Source organism: Lissotriton vulgaris, chromosome 4_1, assembly GCF_964263255.1.
Source record: "Lissotriton vulgaris chromosome 4_1, aLisVul1.2, whole genome shotgun sequence".
Taxonomy (NCBI): domain Eukaryota; kingdom Metazoa; phylum Chordata; class Amphibia; order Caudata; family Salamandridae; genus Lissotriton; species Lissotriton vulgaris.
The window spans coordinates 1,593,192,944-1,593,210,801 of NC_141691.1; the positions used below are offsets into that span (position 1 = coordinate 1,593,192,944).

A 17,858-nucleotide genomic window follows, 5' to 3' on the forward strand; every position below is an offset into this window, starting at 1 on the left:
ATTTCCCTCTTGCACGGTCTGGGTTTCATTGTCAACAAGGACAAGTCTGTCTTCACACCCTCCCAGACGATGGTGTTCCTAGGGTTCGTGGTGGACTCGGTGCAGGCGTCTCTGAGCCTTCCTTCTCGGAAGATGGCCAAGATTCGGCACGTGCTTCGACAGACGATCGCCAAGTCTCACACGTCCCTACGTCAGATTGCCAGGGTAGTGGGGCTTCTCTTGTCATCGATTCAGGCAATCTTTCCAGGGCCGCTTCATTATCGAGCCCTGCAACGCCTCAAGGCTTACCATCTCAGAAGGGGCCTAACTTACGAGCAGTCTGTTCCTCTGTCGGAGGAGGTGAAAGGGGAAATGTCCTGGTGGCTCTCCCATATGGAGGCGTGGAACGGCCAAGCAATTTTCAGGTCGGTTCCGGATCTGATCATAGAATCGGACGCCAGCAGAACAGGCTGGGGCGCCCGCTGCGGGATTTTTCCACAGGCGGCGGTTGGTCATTAGAGGAGCAGCAGCTCCATAACAATTGCCTAGAGCTCCTGGCGGGCTCTTTCGCGGTACGTTGTTGGACCAAGGACTCGGCGAAGTTCTGTGTTCTTTTACGGATGGACAACATATCGGCGGTCCGCTATGTCAACCACCTGGGGGGCCCTCGGTCGCGAGCATTAGCAGACCTGGCGAAAGATTTTTGGGATTACTGCCTAACCCATCAGGTTTCGGTGACGGCGGAGTACCTCCCGGGCCAAGCCAATCAGGTGGCGGATTGGCACTCGAGGTACCTGCGAGATTCGAGTCTCTGGAAGCTGGACGCACGGGTGTTTCACTGGTTGGAAACCATGTGGGGCCCATTCTCGGTGGACCTGTTTGCGTCCCGTCTCGACTTCCAGTTGCCGAGGTTTTTCAGTTGGAGACCGGATCCTCTGGCGGAGGCGACAGATGCGTTCCTCAAAGATTGGAGCCGGGAACAGCCTTACGCTTTTCCCCCGTTCTCGATGGTGGTGAGGTTGGCGGCCCATCTGCGGCGCCAGAAGGCGTACGTGGTGATGGTAACGCCCTGGTGGAGGTCGCAAGTTTGGTTTCCGGTTCTTCTGGAACTTTCTTGGGATTCTCCAATCCTACTCCCCCGGTTTCCTCGTCTCCTTCTCAATCCAGACGGGGAGCCTCACCACCTCATCATGCAGGGTTCTCTCCACCTCATGGCGTGGCGGCTTTCAGGAGACGCTGGTCGCTCCCAGGACTTCGGGCTCGGCTTAGTCCTTCCTGTCTAAGGCGTGGGCCAACAGTAAAACAAAGAGGTACCCCTCGGCTTGGTCCAGGTGGGTTAGTTGGTGTCTTCGACGGGACCTGGATCCCCTGGTCGCAGGTGTCGTTCCCATCTTGAACTTCCTAGCGGAGCTGGCGGCGGATGGGCTGGCCTACAGTACCATTAACTCAATGCGTTCGGCGATCTCGGCAGCGCACGAACCACTGGATGGGGCCCCTGTCGGGGACCATTCCTTGATTTGCAGGCTTCTTCGGGGGGTACACCTTTCTTTACCCCCGGAGCCAAGATATTTCGTCTTGTGGGACGTAAGTGTGGTTTTGAACCTTTTCCTTTCCTGGCAGCACAATCTCTACCTTTCACTGAAAGAGTTATCAGCAAAGTTGGATATGCTTTTGTGTCTAGTGTCTTGTCGCCGGGTTTCTGATGTGCGTGCCTTGGATATCTCTGCACGAATGTTTTCCCCGAGGGGGTTACGTTTACAGTGGGACGCCGCACGAAGTCCGCTACGAGATCCATCTCGTATCCGGCCTTCGTGGACGTTCCCAAACTCTGTGTGGTGCAGTGTTTAAAGACGTACGAAGACGTCACGCTGGAACTTCGCCCCCCGGGTGAGAGGCAACTTTTAATTGCTCTGCGAAAACCGCATAAGGCGGTGTCTTCCCCCACTATCGCCTGTTGGGTGCGGTGGGTGCTCCAAGAAGCTGGCATTGATACTAAACAATTTGGAGCTCATTCAGCTAGAGGTGCCATGGCCTCGAAGGCTTTCTCCTTAGGAGCACATCTGGAGGACCTGATGCGTGCGGCGGACTGGTCCTCGGACTCCACTTTCAAGCGGTTTTATTTCAAGCCTGTGGTGGATATTGCAAGTTTGGTGGTTAATCAGCTTTGAACAAGCATAATCTGAAGCCTCCGGTCCTGACATAGAATCGAAATTTGCCTAGCATAGTAATGGCAAGTTTCAATTCTATTAAGGACACAGAGGCAAGGATTATCCCACCCATGTTTCCTGCCGAAATCCCTCCCCGTATGACTGTAAGTAATCTGTTTTCCATTAAATGAGATCTTCTAGATCTATGGTACTGACAAGTGGTATTTGCTGAAAGATTGGTCTTTTTCCTCTGGCGGAATGGGCAACGCTCACGCTGTTGTTTCTTCCTGCTAGGCAATGATGGCGCAAAGCAAGACCGCGGATGAGGTGGCGTGTCTCGCGCGAAGAAAGAGGAGGAGACCACAAGATGGACGGACTACCTTAAGGATTATGGACACTGTAGAAGGACTATGTACATGGACTGATGGGATATGGAGTTCCCTGAATATGTTCTGATTTTTTTCTGTTGATGTTATTTACCCGATGTTGGGTATTATGTGATATCTTTTTCATGTTTATTGCTTTTCTGGCTGCTATGCGGTGACTTTTGAATAAACAGCGGAGGGAGAAAAGCATAATCCTCGCCTCCGTGTCCTTAATAGAATTGAAACTTACCGTTACTATGCTAGGCAAATTTCGATTCCCTTAGCGATACTCTGTTCACATACGGTGCTGTAATCCATAATAACTGTGAATTATCAGCAACACTAACACATTCAAGTGTGGAGCATTATTTAATTCTGTACACTGCTTCTTCTAAAAAGGACTTCAAAATATGCAAAACTAAAATCTATTGAAGGATTACTTGAAAAAAATGTTTTCATTGGAAGGCTGTGAAACTAACTATTACAAAATATTCAACAGGATTATAAAATATTCATTTAATGCTTATCAATCATATGCACTGCAATCAAACACTGAGTATTTGGAAGAGGCAGAAAGAGCTTTAGGTCGCACAAGTGAACATATGGCTAACAGTCATGTATTTAATTTATTAGGATGCCGGCATCATTTTTTTTTAAACAAACTTTAATTTACTACTCAGAAAAAATACTAAATTTTTTATGCTACAACACAGGCATTATATTAGTGTATATGAGGAAACCTCATAGTGTGTGAGCAGGCTGAACTCAAGCATAAGAGGAAAATTACCATTGTTTATTGCCTACCTCAAGTGCCTTCAGAACAAAAGACATAGGGCCAGATGTATCACTACTGGGAATAGCGATTACCTAATTGCGAATCTTTGCGAAACGCAAGTATGAAATCGATATTCCTAATGTATGAAACTCATAGTTTCATTTAGCGATTCTTAGTGGATGGCAAATCGAAATACCTTATGAATATTAATGAGGTAGGTCGCAATTTGCGATCCATTAGGAATTGTTACAATCACAGGGATGGTGGCCTGCTGGGGTGAGCAAACCACCATGACTTTGTTTGCTTTTAAATAAAGCAATCATTTTTTAAAAAATGTAGACCGTTTTCCTTAAAGGAAAACGGGATGCGTTTATAATAGAAAAATGAAAAGTTTTCTTTTACATCTTTTTAAGAGTAGGCAGTGGTCCGTGGGACCACTGCCTCTTCTTAAATGTTTTACGAACATTCACAAAGGGGAATGGGTCCCTTGCTATTCCGTATTAGGAAGGGACGGCCAAAACATGCAGCTTCCTAATACCCAATCAGTATGTATTCGTAATTCCAAACTGCGATTCAGTAACAAGTTACCAAATTGCAATTTGGGAATGATGCATACAAAAATCACTTTTTTCTGGTCGCGAACGACCGGAAAACAGCTTGATACATCTGGCCCATAGTTACAAGTCTTACTCAACAGTTCATCAAAGTTAAAAATCGCTCTGAAATCCCCTCCACTGTCTGCAAAAACTGATACACAACCACTCCCAGTCAGCCATCGTCATCCTACAAGATTGTTTTATGCTCCTTTCCATCAGGGAAATAAGTTATGGACGGAGCCTGAAATTTCTTCACTAAAAAACTGGAAGGAAATTACTGTCTCTGACTTCTCAAATTTAAAGCTCTCAAGAACTGTTTAAACTTAAGAACTTTCAAAACTTCAATAGCCATCAACATGTATGTCCCATACCCCTCAAGAAAAGATTTTACTGAATGCTTTGACCCTTCCACAACATCCTAATCTCTGGAAACTTCACTGTTGAAATCAGATACAGATCTTTTAAAAAACGTTCCTACAAACCAAACTTCTGTACCTTTCTTTCCTCCCAACTCACAATAAAGGAAGGATATGTCATCTGAAGATCACTGGTCCCACTGACCTGGTCTGACAAGATGCAGTCAAGGCTGACTGGTTTAATATTAATCGCCTATCACCCCAAAAGCGGGAAATAACATTCCACCAGCTCTCAAAGTGCTAAGCAACAGTAAATCACACCAAGTAATTCCTAAATAGCAATAGTACTTGACTCATTATGTCCATTGAACTGAAAAATAAATTCAGCAGACATTCAAAACCACTGTAGTCTGAAGACTTGAGCTGAAAAACACAATGGCACAAATATTCAACATTCTTAAACTCGACATAACGCTAAAACAATGTGAAAGAATTGTAAATGCACCATCTTAAATGAAACAATTCTTTAAACCAGGAACATAAACAACATTTCTCAAATAAAATAAGAATAAATACTATTACAAGCTAATCAAAACAATACCAGATCTCTGGACAAACCTCTCCATCATCATTCACAAAAGGGTGAACTGAGTTAACGTCTTAGAGAAGATCCACCTTATCAAGGATAAAACCCGCTCTGATCCACTACCCCATCTTGAACATCTTTAATCATCAAAATCTTCCCAAAATATTTAATACACAAAATCATCAGCAACCTTATATCCACAGATTACTCCATAAATCCTCACCAGTCCATCCCACAAATAAAGGCCACCTTTTTCTCTCATGCAATACATATTACTAAATCTTTAATTTATCCTCATCACAAGGAAGATTTCTCAATGAACTTCCACTGTATGGTCAAAAAAATAGAAAAAAATATGAAAAATGGGAAAAATATGTTGCAATAAAACGGTCAAATCGGGTTTTAATCCCAGCTGTAGGGTATCATAGTCTGGACAATATGGGCACCCACTCAACAAGTTTTTGCGACCCCTCTCATTTTTTGCACAGCTGATACAGATGCTCAAAATCTGTAGGTTCTTGAGAAAGACATTTAAAAAACGAAAGTACTAGACCAGTATACAGTAATCTCCTGTGCAAGCACGGAAGTCAGAATAGCAAGAGGGAGCTGTATTACATCTGCTTAAATACGTGCAAGTCTAAATCTTATGTCCTCAGTGAAAGCACAGCCCACTGGTTGAGTGCATCTGATTTTTTGTTTGCATCCAAAATGTTCAGTTCAAAACTTGTTTAATTTTGATTGAAAAAATATGATCAAAAGATAAAACAAATAACCTACTTGTCTCTATCTTCCAGCTTTTTCTTTTGTTTACAACCAACTTCCCTGGGAAAGATTGAGTCTTACTGCAATTGCAAGTGGGTAGTTTGTTGAGAGAAATGACATTAATGGTGTTCAACCGTTTTTGAACCCTTCAGAACTTTCCCTAATGCAAACCAGAAATCATGCCCACGTAATCGGCGCCAATTTGTGATACCCAGGTTCAATGGTCCTGTTCATAAGTGTCAATTTGTCAGCAACAATATTGCAATACTGAGATGTCATCACTATCACCTTTCCAGGCACTCAGCATCTAAGTCATTCCTCATTGTTGCCACTGTAGAGTATGTTCCTACTCCTTGTATTGCTAGTCACTTGGCTGGCTCTACTGCAGCTGGCTTCTACTAGCATTGTCTCTTCTTCTAATGCCATGACTCATAGAAAATGTCAAAGAACCTGATTAGATCTCCTATTACTTGAGCGCTGAAGTTGATAGGGACATATATTCAGACCCTCAAGGATTTTGTAAGTTTGCTATATGAACAAAAAAGAAAAGAAAATTCACGAAGGTGGGCCTTTGCAAAAACAAAAGCCTATGCACATTCTTAAAGAAAACCTTTGTTCAACTCTCCTTGTATTGAAGCTGCGCTGCAGTGCTGGGCCAATAAAAGGAGGCTGAGCCTGAGAGATGTGTTTTTTTACTCTCTACCTGCTGCATGGTGTCTTGCAGATGCAGAGGCTGCCACCTCTAAACACACAGCCAGGAGAGAAAGACGGCAGGAGACCGGGACTAAGTAGGTTTGAGGTCCTGTTCTTCTTTGGAAGTCTCCCGGCCCCTTTCCCCAGGGCACCTAACCTCGTGCTCACCCGACTCCAGATTAGCCCCCATACATGCTGTGGACAGTCTTTCTACATGACCCCTCCCTCCCACTGTTTGTCACTACCATCAGTCCTCCTCTTCTTTCTTGCACCCCCAATTCGCATGGCACCCCCTTTCTGCCTCTATCGCCACCCAACTGCTTCCTCTTTTACCACTGTGACACAGAATCAGCAGCGTGAAATACATTGAATTGTTCCTCTTGTGCCCTGTGTCCTCCCCTATCTTAATGTAAGGTGGAAGTAAGGACCCTAAAGAGACACCCAGTTCCAGCACCATGCATTTGATGCTGGGAAGCATGACAGCAGAGTAGTGACAGAGAGAACAGCTTTTTCATCTGCCCATCGTGCAGAGTCGACACAGATCATGATAAAATGTGAGGTTATGCTGTCAATGAGCCATCTAAAATCTTTCAAAAGAAAGTATAATAAACCAATGCAACAAATATAGAGGTAGTAAACACCTCACGCATAGGTGCAAAACTATACCTGAGATCACCAATGGCATTCGTGAAGCTAGTAGGCGTCACCTTTAACAGGTGAGTGCCCACGTATTGGCTTTGGCAGTGCTTTTTAGTTCATTGTCGAGTAGCAGAGCAGAACCTGCGATAGTAGCAGGGAGAGATGAGTGAGTCTACCCTACATGGCAAAGAATTCTAGCTCCATGTGGCTCCAGTCACCCATGGCAGGTGAGTAGTCCCCATTGCCCTGTTAGGTTATGCTCACCCAGAGTTATTTCACTTTTGGCTCCGAGGTGATAGAAGGGTAGTACAAGCTCCCGAAAAGTCCCAGCACTGTAGGCAGATCATATGCGTGTGCCAATGAGACTCCATATGGACACATTTTGAAAGGGGAGCTAGTCTAGATACTGTACCCCATATCAAGTCCCTCATTGGATGGAACAGCCCTGTAAGTTAGCACTACCATGGATTTACTGATTCAAGGCTGACTGAGAGAACAACATTGCCTGACACAATGTGTTGCCTCTTTTTAATGCTGAAAGACTAAACAGGGCCCTAAATAGGAGAACTTCTGCTATTGGTCAGCCAAGTGCAGTGGGTCTCAGACTTATCTACAGAGGAAAACATCCTATTTTGGTTGAATGGAGAACGACAAGACTGATAAAACATTATGGGAATAGTGTGTGTGTTCATTCCAAAAAATCACTTAGACAGCCAGAAAGTCACTTGAATGGGCTAAGAAAAAGCTTGAAGGTCTTCACCAGGATTATACAAACCAGGAGGAAATTGCAGTCTTTTTTACCAAATTTTGCAGCCTCAAAATAAATGAAGTGGGGCCTCAAAAATCTAAATTTGTGATATGTTTTGCAAAAGGCACTAAATGTGCCTGTCACAGAAATACTGTGGCCGAGATGTGGGCCAGCAAACCAGCTCTGCGAAGCATGAGGGATCATTGAAGGCAAATGTTTGGTGCCAGACAGTGTACAACTTTGAAAAAAAGCACAATACTCTGTACTATCAAGCAATGTGATCCTTCAAAGGAAGGGAATGGTGGCGGAGCTCATGGAGTGTTAGTGCAGCCTGGAAGACAATTTTCCATCTTCGAAGGGCTCACGGTGTGAGGCACCTGAGTATAATTAAGGAATACACTTCCCATGTGGCCACAGTAATCTCACAAGGTTTGCAAATGGCTACAGCCATTTTTAAATTATCAAGTATAAGTTCCTTGTGGTCCAGATAAATCCAGATACATTGATACTGCACCTAGAGGCTGAGTTCATGGAAAACCTTGGGGACATGCAAAAGAATTTACTAATAAGCAGTATTTTCCTGGTATATTTTGTCCATTTGTATAACACAGACTACAATTTGAACGGTCCTGTCTCAGAATCTGGGTGACATTAATGCTGGTAGGGTACTCACTCACCAACGATCATATTTTGATATTGTATTGAGATGTTCAATGGCCATATTGAATAGTGTTTAGTGAGGTTAGAGTAAACTAGTATATTTAGCTTTGTTTTACAGAGTATTGCTTGCAAGAACCTTAAGATTTCTGTTGAACATGATCAGTGCATGTGAACATGTACAGAAGGTTAATGTCATTGTTTTGTTCAGCTAAGGTGTATGGTTGATTTTCCGTTAGTTGACATAAGGTGGCTGTTATGTTACGAGGTATCTTTGCCCATTATGTGTTTTGATGCCATTCTCTTCTCATGTGGGTTTGAAAAGATTCATTTGCGTTCTTCTGGATGGTTGATAGGTAGATTGATGAGTAATATGTAATGTTGTCATATGAATGCCTCTCACTGTCCGTTTGAATTTCCTAAAATCATGCTAATAAACTTGGTTTCCTTTGCTTGCATGTCAAGCAAGTGGGTGTCCTAGAAGGTATGTTTCCTCAGCTCAAAGCTTCCACAGTGAAGTTTCTAGCTAGACGATAGACTTAGCCATGATCTGTTACAGAGTTGCAGAGCGAAGAGGAGCAAGAAAAGCACGGTCAATATAATGTGGCCAAAAATATGGCTGTCAGAACTAACACTGACTTGACAGCAGCCTGACCAAAACACAATACAGCTGTTCTTTGTTATTTTAGCACCTTAGATGCGGCGCAAATATCCCTCCCCAGTGCTGCGCTGTCCATTGGAACTAGTGCTGAATGGACGTCCAATGGTCGTGCGCAGCACTGGGGAGGTAGTGCTGCCGTCGGCCAACGCCCCGACGCAGCACTAAAGAGGTTAGGGGCAATGCAAAAATGATTGCCTCACTTACTTACTAATGAAGGAATGCTGCCATTCTTAGCCTTCTCATATACATTGAAGCCACGTGCCATTAAAAGGTACCCATTTGATATATACAACTCGTTGACCTGTAGCACTTTCGGAATCTGGGGGCCTTTTATGTTGGCGGGGTACTTCATCACCAGCATCATATATTGATGTTGTATGTGGCTGTTTAATGGCCATGTTGCATTGTGGTTAGTGAGCTTAGTATAAACTAGTGCATTTAGCCTTGTGTTACAGAGTATCACCTGTTCCAAGACCCCAAGGATTTGTGTTGAACATGATCTGTGCATATATATATATATATATATATATATATATATATATATATATATTATATATATATATATATATATATATATATATATATATATATATATATATAGATGCAGAAGGGCACTGCCATTGTTTCATTCAGCTAAAATGTATGGTTGGATGTCCATTACTTAACATTAGGCGGTAGTTAAGTTAAGAGGTAGCTTTGCCTCTTATATGTTTTTGTGCATTCTCTTCTTATGTGGGTGTGAAAAGATTCTGTTAAGTTCTTTTGGTTAGGTGACAGGTAGATTGGTGAGATGTATATATTGTTGATATATGAATGCCTCTCACAGTATGTTCGAATTTCCTAAAATCATTCCAAGTTGCCTAGCATGGATTGTAGATGTGCACACAGGTGAGTATGCTCAGCTTAAAGTCTCCGCAGTTCAGGTTATTGTTCACTCAAGAGTTACTTGTGATCTACTACTACAGTGTTGTAGAGGTCAGTGGAGCAAAAGGAAAAAGAGCAATATAATGGAGTGAAAAAAAATTGTCGGGTACCAACATTTATTTGGCAGTGGTCTTTACAATATTGCTGTTCTTTGTTGTGTTAAGGGCAATGACACAATGATGGTCTCACTTACTTATAAAGGCATGGTGTACCATTTCTAGCCTGCTTATATACATCAAAGCAATGTGGTGGTAACAGGTGCCTGCGTGTGATCAGCTAATTGTTGCTTAACAGCCCTCAATGCAAATAAAATAAGTGTTGCTGGGGTCAATGGATGACTATAGGCAGACTGCCGAATTAGGGCACTTTGGCAAGCCTGGATGCGATATAGCAGCTCAAACAGCTCATCAACATTAGACAAAACCACTCTATCCATGTCCATTAACATTACTGAGTAAACCCAGTGATCCAGTTTTGTTAAGTGTGAAACCAAATACTAGGTGGACCAAATTGCCACTTTCCAAGCCAACTGCACTTCATTGAAGAGCTTCACCAATACTTTCTTCACAGACTTTGGTACCTGATACAATTCTGCTGGTAAATAGTTGCTACCCCAGGGTCTTCCTAATATTTAGCTGATCTATCTCTCTTATATCCTCCAACATGAAAGATTTAGTCAGTAACGGCCTTTATTGACCTATAGGTTTGATCATTGTAGTTTCTGCCAACAGCACCTCCTCAATCTTCTCCAAGTGAGTCTGAGGGGATCCTATGTCAAGACCAGAGGAAAAAGAATGGGTTTTTTTCAATTTCACTGACATCATCTCAAAGAAAAATTAAGCTAAAAACAATAAATTTACTTAATCCGACTAAAGCTGTGTGAAAGTTGCTGAGATATTGGGTTTTTGGTAATATGATGATTTAACTTCCCTGTTTAATTTGAACATTCCAGCGCTCCATTGTGGAGGCCAGTGTGTGTATATGGTATTTCTATAGGGAAAGCTTGGCCAAAAGGCAGCATGTTGTCAAAGGCAAGCTTAAAGTCAATGAGTAATAGGAGAGGAAGCTGAGTTGACGACGGGTAATGCATGGTGATGTAGTGTTTTTTTTTTGTTTTTTTTTTAGAGAGGTGAGCCTTCAACTCTTTTCTAAATTGTAGCAGAAGGATACGGGGATGATGTTCAAAATCCTTGGTGCATTGAAGGAAGAGGTCTGTTATCTTGTCTGAAAAGGCAGCCCTTTCTTCTCCCAAAGAGTCATGTGTTGATTCTTCACCCATCCCTTTTCTCTTTGGTGTTTAAGTTGTAACTTAGAGTCATGACTCAGTTATGACAGTAGCTGCATTTTAGGTATGCTCACTTTCAGACCCATGTAGAGTGTGAAGAAAAGGGTGAGCGAGAGAGCATAGTGTGGACAGCGCTCTAACGCAACTGATCACATCCACTTCATTGTGTTGCACAGCAATAGGGCTCCTGTTTTGGATTTGTCCATAAAAAGAATTTCGTGACATCAGGGTCAAAGAGAGTCTTGGGATTTCTAGCGAAAAAATCTAATGTCAGCAGTTAATCTGGATAGATGTGTTAAAGCGGCTGGGAAGAGGTATTGGAAACAATTTTTAAAATTCTTGGGGGCTACGCTACGCTCGCTCACCAAAGGCCAGTCATACCCAACTTTTGCACCCTACAACTTTCAAATGTCACCAGTCACAACAGTTAGATGGTTAGAAATGAAATCAACTGACTATTGGATCAGACCTTATCTTTGGAATTGCAAGGCTTTTCTAGAGTGTAAGGCTCACTACTACAATAAAGAACACACCACAGACGTTTGAGAGCCGGAACCAGAGTATATGGGGCATGCCATTTCAGGGGTAGCCATGTGAGTTTTCCACTTTAAAACTGACTCTATCAAAAAGCCGGTAATTAGAGGTATTTTCTGGAGCATATCAGAATAGAAGCAAATAAAAACATACTAAGACTGAAGACAAAGACAAAACACTTGGGCTGAACACAGGTCAGACAAATTGTCCGCGTGACATGACATAAATTGGATTAGTGGAACAGGTTCAGTTGTTAGGTGAATTTAACTCCTCATCCCTAATGATGGGAATATAGTGGGGTAGGGCTAGAATACTTTGAGATGATGCATATGCATTGTACCAGACCGTGATTCTTTAAATAATAGTGCAGATCCAGTATGACCTAGCATGCTTAATGCAATTGGAATTCCTGCTCCCCACACATTAGTAACAATCATTTCATGAAAGCTAGACAGACGTTTTTACAGGCATCCAACCACATATGAACTGAATCCCATGAAGCACTGACGGATGGGCTGCCAAGAGCAGAGAAGGGCATGTTGTGGTGCTACATTGGACAGCCTTGTGATCCCACTCAACATGAATTGTACCCTAGATTGCTGCTTTCCACTGCTCAGTGCTGCACGTTGTTAAATGATGCGCAAGCCATTTGAAGGATAAAACAGATTTTTTTCAGTGATGCTGTCTTACTGTTGAATATAATGCAGCTCACTTGTTACAGTTACTTGCAGCTGCATCAGAAGAAAATGAAATAAATGCACACAAGTGTATTTGACCAGGCGCTTGCATTTGCAGTTATCCTCTTTTTTCTCATACACAGATACTAGTAGCTGTCCTGCCACACAGTAGGCAAACGTTAAAATGTCTCCTTACCAACCAGGAAAGGAACAGCACAAATAACAGCAAAACATTACAGATTCTATTGCTTTGCTGTGGGCTTATCAAAGTATTCATTTACTAAAACCTACACCATGTTTTATCTCTTAATAATGGCAGAACAATTGGAGGTCTGCTTACCTGCATATTCGTCATGCCAAGTTCTTGGCCGCCTCGCCCCTGAGCAATCTTGGACAGGTCATTCACCAACCTCTCGAATATGTTTGCAGCATTTAAATCACAGTCATAGTTTACATAAATGTCCACAACGCTCTGTGCATCTGTAAAAATTAAAAGTACTATCAATAATTATAGATTACTTTTGTAAAAAATAAAAAAATATCAGTTTTACAAATCTCTCACAGCTTTTCAATTTATTTCATTCCCTTTTATACATATTGATATCGATGGCACAACAATGTTTAACTATAACAGTGCTTCAAATGGGCCGGTATTATCAGGTGCAGAGTACCTGCACTTGTTTATTTTGGGAGGGAGTCAAGAACTTCTTCGCAGAGATGTAGTACCTTTAATTGAAGAGTACCAGCACTTCTCAGAAACAAGCAGGTACTCTGGTATAGGGCACCTGCACTTCTATTTTTCCATTTCAAACACTCAACTATAAACATTTCATTCGCTTGCATTCGATTCTCCGACAGGATATTAAAATAAATATCATTCTCCATGTTATATTCCCATAAACTGGTTCATTAATTAAAAAAAATCTCATGCTGGAGCTAATTAATCCTATTATTTTTCTCTAGATTCATACATAAATACAGAAAATAGTAGGTCAAATCCAGTTTGATCCAGCCCACAGCTGCAATATTACATCAGTATAACAATGAGGGCAGTACAGGTCGTTCAATTAGTGCCTCATTCGGAACAAAATACCGATACCACACATTGCAGAATTACTCTTGGGTAGTTTTGCTATTCTGAGTTCCACCTAAGGCTGATGGGATGTTTTTTGCTTTCCAACATGTTTTCCCTCCAAAATTTCTCCAGGTATTGCGTGGAGTAATTTGAACAAGAAAACACTCCAGCGCAACACACAATTTGTGCTCTACTCAGAATCCATCAAATAACTTTATTTCGGTCACCGCGGACCATAAAAGTGCAGATAAAATACATACATTGCACGAAGAAAGGGTAAAACAATAAATAACATATCCAAGTAAAATTCAAGCATCTAAAATCGAATTAAACATTTAAAGTTCTCAAGATGTACATTGAATGCATTGTTGTGATTACAGGAGATCTTTTTTTTCAAAAATTATCTTTGTCTGTGCCACATACCAATTAGGAACCGCGAAACAGCAAAGACAACTGGGGGATGGGTATCATACTTTAAAACCCTGCGTGCTTGGGCGCATTGGCTGAAACCTAAATTTCTACACAGTGGTATCAGCCAGCATTTCCGAGTGACATGATAGGCAGGACAGAAAAACAAAACATGGATTTCATCCTCTAGATTATATTTACATGCCGGACACATGGCGTTCTCTGTATTAACCCATTTACTAGTGAATGCCCTGAGCGGGAGACTACCAGTCCTAAATTGCATGTACAGTTTAATCGCCAGGGGAGGATAGATTAAATCCAAGAAGTCCTTCTTTTTGGGTTCTAATTCAACTTGGAGGAACTCTGCTGTTAATATTCCCACTGTAGTACTTCTATGAAGAGATAATAGATTATGGTGCCTAAAATGGTAGACCAACACTGTCTTGGATAACATTGGACAAGTTTCTCCAGGAATATCCCACAGCTCGGGTAAGCGGATCCTGTAAGTAACTGCTTTGATATGTGCGAGCCACGAAATGTTCTTAATTCGTAACATAGCCCAAACCTCGAGGAATTCTTTTTTGTAGGACACTAGTTCAGGCACAGACCATAGTCTTTTCCAATACATCAAAGGTCGTAATGCGACCTCCTCCTCTATGGGGACTAGCCCCAGGTCCATGCGTAGAGGAACACGCGGTGTACTGGCTGGTAGACCCAATAAACTCCTCATGAACGTGTGTTCTACCCTCATGAGGCTGGTTGTACATTGATGTCCCCATAGTTCCGCCCCATATATAGAAGCCGTTCTAGCCTGAAGTTTGTACATTTGTATGACCGGGGCTGCTGGCTTAAATTCAGCAGTTCTGTGCATTTTACCAATTCACCCCGCCACTTGAGATAACCTAAGAGCCGCCTTTACTGACTGGATACCCCAGTCAAGATGTTCTGTCAGGGTGATGCCCAGGTACTCAAAGGTCTTAACTCGCTCCAATGAGTTTCCATTTGGAAGCGGATTTGGACGGGTCTGCCTTGGGGGATTAAAAATCATAAACTTGGGGGGCGTGGCCAAGATGGCGGGGTGAGCGGACGCTTCCTCCCGTAGCTCCTCCGGCCCGGCTCAGCTCGAGCACCGATTCCTGCGCTTCTCTCCCCCCGCGGACGCACTGCGGGCGAGAGAACTGTGCCGGAGTTCTTGGTGCACGTTTTGATACCACTTTGACTTCTGTTGCCCCGGGGGAAGTCCCTGAAAAGTCTGTTCAACGATCGACCCGAGGAGAGGAGCCTGGGTCGCCCCGAGGAGAAGGGAATGGAGGCGGAGCGTACTGCGGCGCTGTCCGCTCGCCTCGCGAAGTCGAGTGCTGAAAGCTGGAGATCCCGGGGGACGGACTAGACGAACTCCGCGGAGTGTGGAAGCTTCCCGGCCGGCGCCCTGGTGGCCGGGACCATCACTAGACGACAGACCCCTGCCCTGCGACGACGATCTACCCCCCTGCCACGGGGGTCGGATTGTGACGCCTTGCGGACCCCGAGCCTGGAGGAGTGGAACGGTGAAGCCTGAACGGAGCCCGGACCGGGCGTATTGACCGATAGTACTGGGACACACTGGGTCCGCACTTCCCCGACCCGTTGCCATTTGAGGGTCGCCCATAGACTAGCTGGCCTGGGCTGGCACCCTGGGTTCCGCCCTCCCGCCATCTTGTCTTTGCGGAACTGATGCTGGTGACCCTCGCCCGCACCCTGGTTATACGAGCGCCTCGGTTTCTCCGGGTGCCTATACATCTGCTGCCCCCCCTGGGAGCACACAGCTGAAAGCCTCCAACTTGGACATTGCTGACCGCCCTGCCTGGCCCGGTGGTCGTCTCGCCCTGGCCCGGGCCGCCATTTTGTCGCCTGTGACGCACTACCCTTGTCCTCGTCGAGGACTTCACACCTGGTGCCCACGAGCGGCTGGACGCAACGGCCGGCTCTAAGCTTCGACCACCGTGGAGACCAGGATGGCCGGAAGACGAGGCGCCGCACGGGGAGATCGCACTTTGCCGGACATGCTCGGCAGGGCCCAGCAGCTGCGCGACAGGGCGCAACCATCCCCGGGGTCCTCCCGGGCCTCAACGGACGCAACCGGGGGCGAACCACCTGTCACAAGGTCTTTCATGGAGGACTTATTCAGCTCCCTCAAGGAGGAATTTCAGACTCTCAAGACCGAGGTGGCGGGTGAGGTCCGTGAGGTGCGAAGAGAAATCGAAGGCCTGGGCGAGCGAGTCGACTCTGTGGAAACGGCGGCCCAGCGCCGCGACGAGGAGATAGTTCATCTCCAGCAGGACGTCCTCCGCCTACGGGAGCAATGTGTCGAGCTCCAGGCCCACTCGGAAGACCTTGAGAACAGATCCAGGCGGAATAATATCCGGGTGCGGGGAGTTCCGTCCGCGGATGAGGGCACGGACCTAGTGGCCTATTTGCAGGACCTGTTCCGCGACATCTTGGGAGAAGGAGCGGACTTCCCGATCCGCATAGACAGAGCACACAGGGTGGGCCGACAGCGCCAATCTTCGGCACCCCCGCCTGATATCCTGGCGTTCTTGCCGGATTTCCCCCTAAAGGAGCGCATCATGACAGAGGCCCGCAGGAAACAGCCGCTGTCCTTTCGAGAACGACCCGTGGCGCTCTATCAGGACCTGTCCGCCATCACGCTGCAGAAACGCAGGTCTTTCCGCATCGCCACGGACTTCCTGCGAGAGCATGAGACGGCCTACTCCTGGGGTCACCCCTTCCGTCTTATTTTTCGATGGAATGGGGTGTTGCATCAGCTGCGCTCCTTGCAGGATGTCTGTGGGGTGCTGGGACTCACGGCTACGGAGGAAGAAGGAGCTACACCCGCATGGCGGCGCCCCGAGCGGCGGGGCCGACGGAGATCGAGGAGGCGCCAATCGTCGGCGGCGGCGAGTCGCCCTGACTCCCCTACCATCAGGGCAGATAAGGCGGAAGCCCTGAGGACTGCGGCACGGAACTTGCCCGACTCCAATGGCGTGGCTCAGACGGCCTAACTTTACTCCGGGGGGAGAACTCTTAGCTTCTTCGATGCTGGGTTGGGGCTGGGGGTTGGGGGGAAGTGGTTGGAGGTGTGTGGCTGGACGTCCACTTGACTGTTTTCTGCAGACTCGCCCATTTGGGCTAGACTGAGACTATGGGGTGTTTTTTCTTGTTTTTGGTTTTGGCTGGTTGCCATGGGTTGGTTTTGGGGGGGTTTCACAATTGGTTTGGTGTTGGGGGGGTCCCGTCCGATGCTGTCCGAACATGTGCGGAGCCGATTCTGGCCTTCCCTGCACCCCTGCCCCGCGCGCCCCTTCCACTGACCCCGAGCTTGCTGCACGGCGCTTTGCTTCCCTGGGAATGATGCCGCCCCTGAAAGTAGTGACCCTTAATGTTAAGGGTCTGAACAACCCTGTGAAGCGTAGGGCGATTCTTTCCCTGCTAGAAGGGTCGCAGGCGGATATATGCCTCCTGCAGGAAACCCATTTACTTTCTAAAGATTGCCATAGGCTGCGCTCTGCCAAGTTCCCCACGCAACTCTTTTCCTCGGCTGCGACTAAGACTGCAGGGGTAGCCATTCTTCTAGCCAGCACCTTCCGAGGTGAGGTGCTGTATAAACATGCCGAGCAGAAGGGGAGGCTCCTAGTGTATCGCATGCGTCTAGGGGGTGTAGCCTTTACGGTTGGTTCCGTATACAGCCCAAATGACCACCAGGATCGCTTCCTGGAATCTGTGTTGGTAGACGTTACTGCCTCGCCCGACCGCCACGTCATCTTGGGGGGAGACCTGAACATGGTCTTCGACTCCACCTTGGATAGGTCGGCCCAGCGCTTTCCGCAGACGGGGGAGCTCTCTAGAGCGGTACAGGACCGGATCGCAGAGATGGATCTACATGACCTCTGGCGCATAATGCACCCCGCCGATAGGGACTACTCATACTTTTCCCACGCACACCGCACTTACT

At 45.5% G+C, this 17,858-nt stretch overlaps 1 protein-coding gene across 1 annotated transcript in view; it reads right to left on the reverse strand.

Annotated features, from left to right (window-relative positions):
* Nucleotides 1–17,858, reverse strand: part of ARFGEF1 (ARF guanine nucleotide exchange factor 1) — a 1,029,389-nt gene that overhangs the window by 372,702 nt on the left and 638,829 nt on the right. The window contains exon 12 of the mRNA XM_086918014.1: nt 12,725–12,864. Coding sequence (XP_086774140.1) covers nt 12,725–12,864 — 140 coding nt within the window. The remainder of the gene's footprint in view (nt 1–12,724; nt 12,865–17,858) is intronic.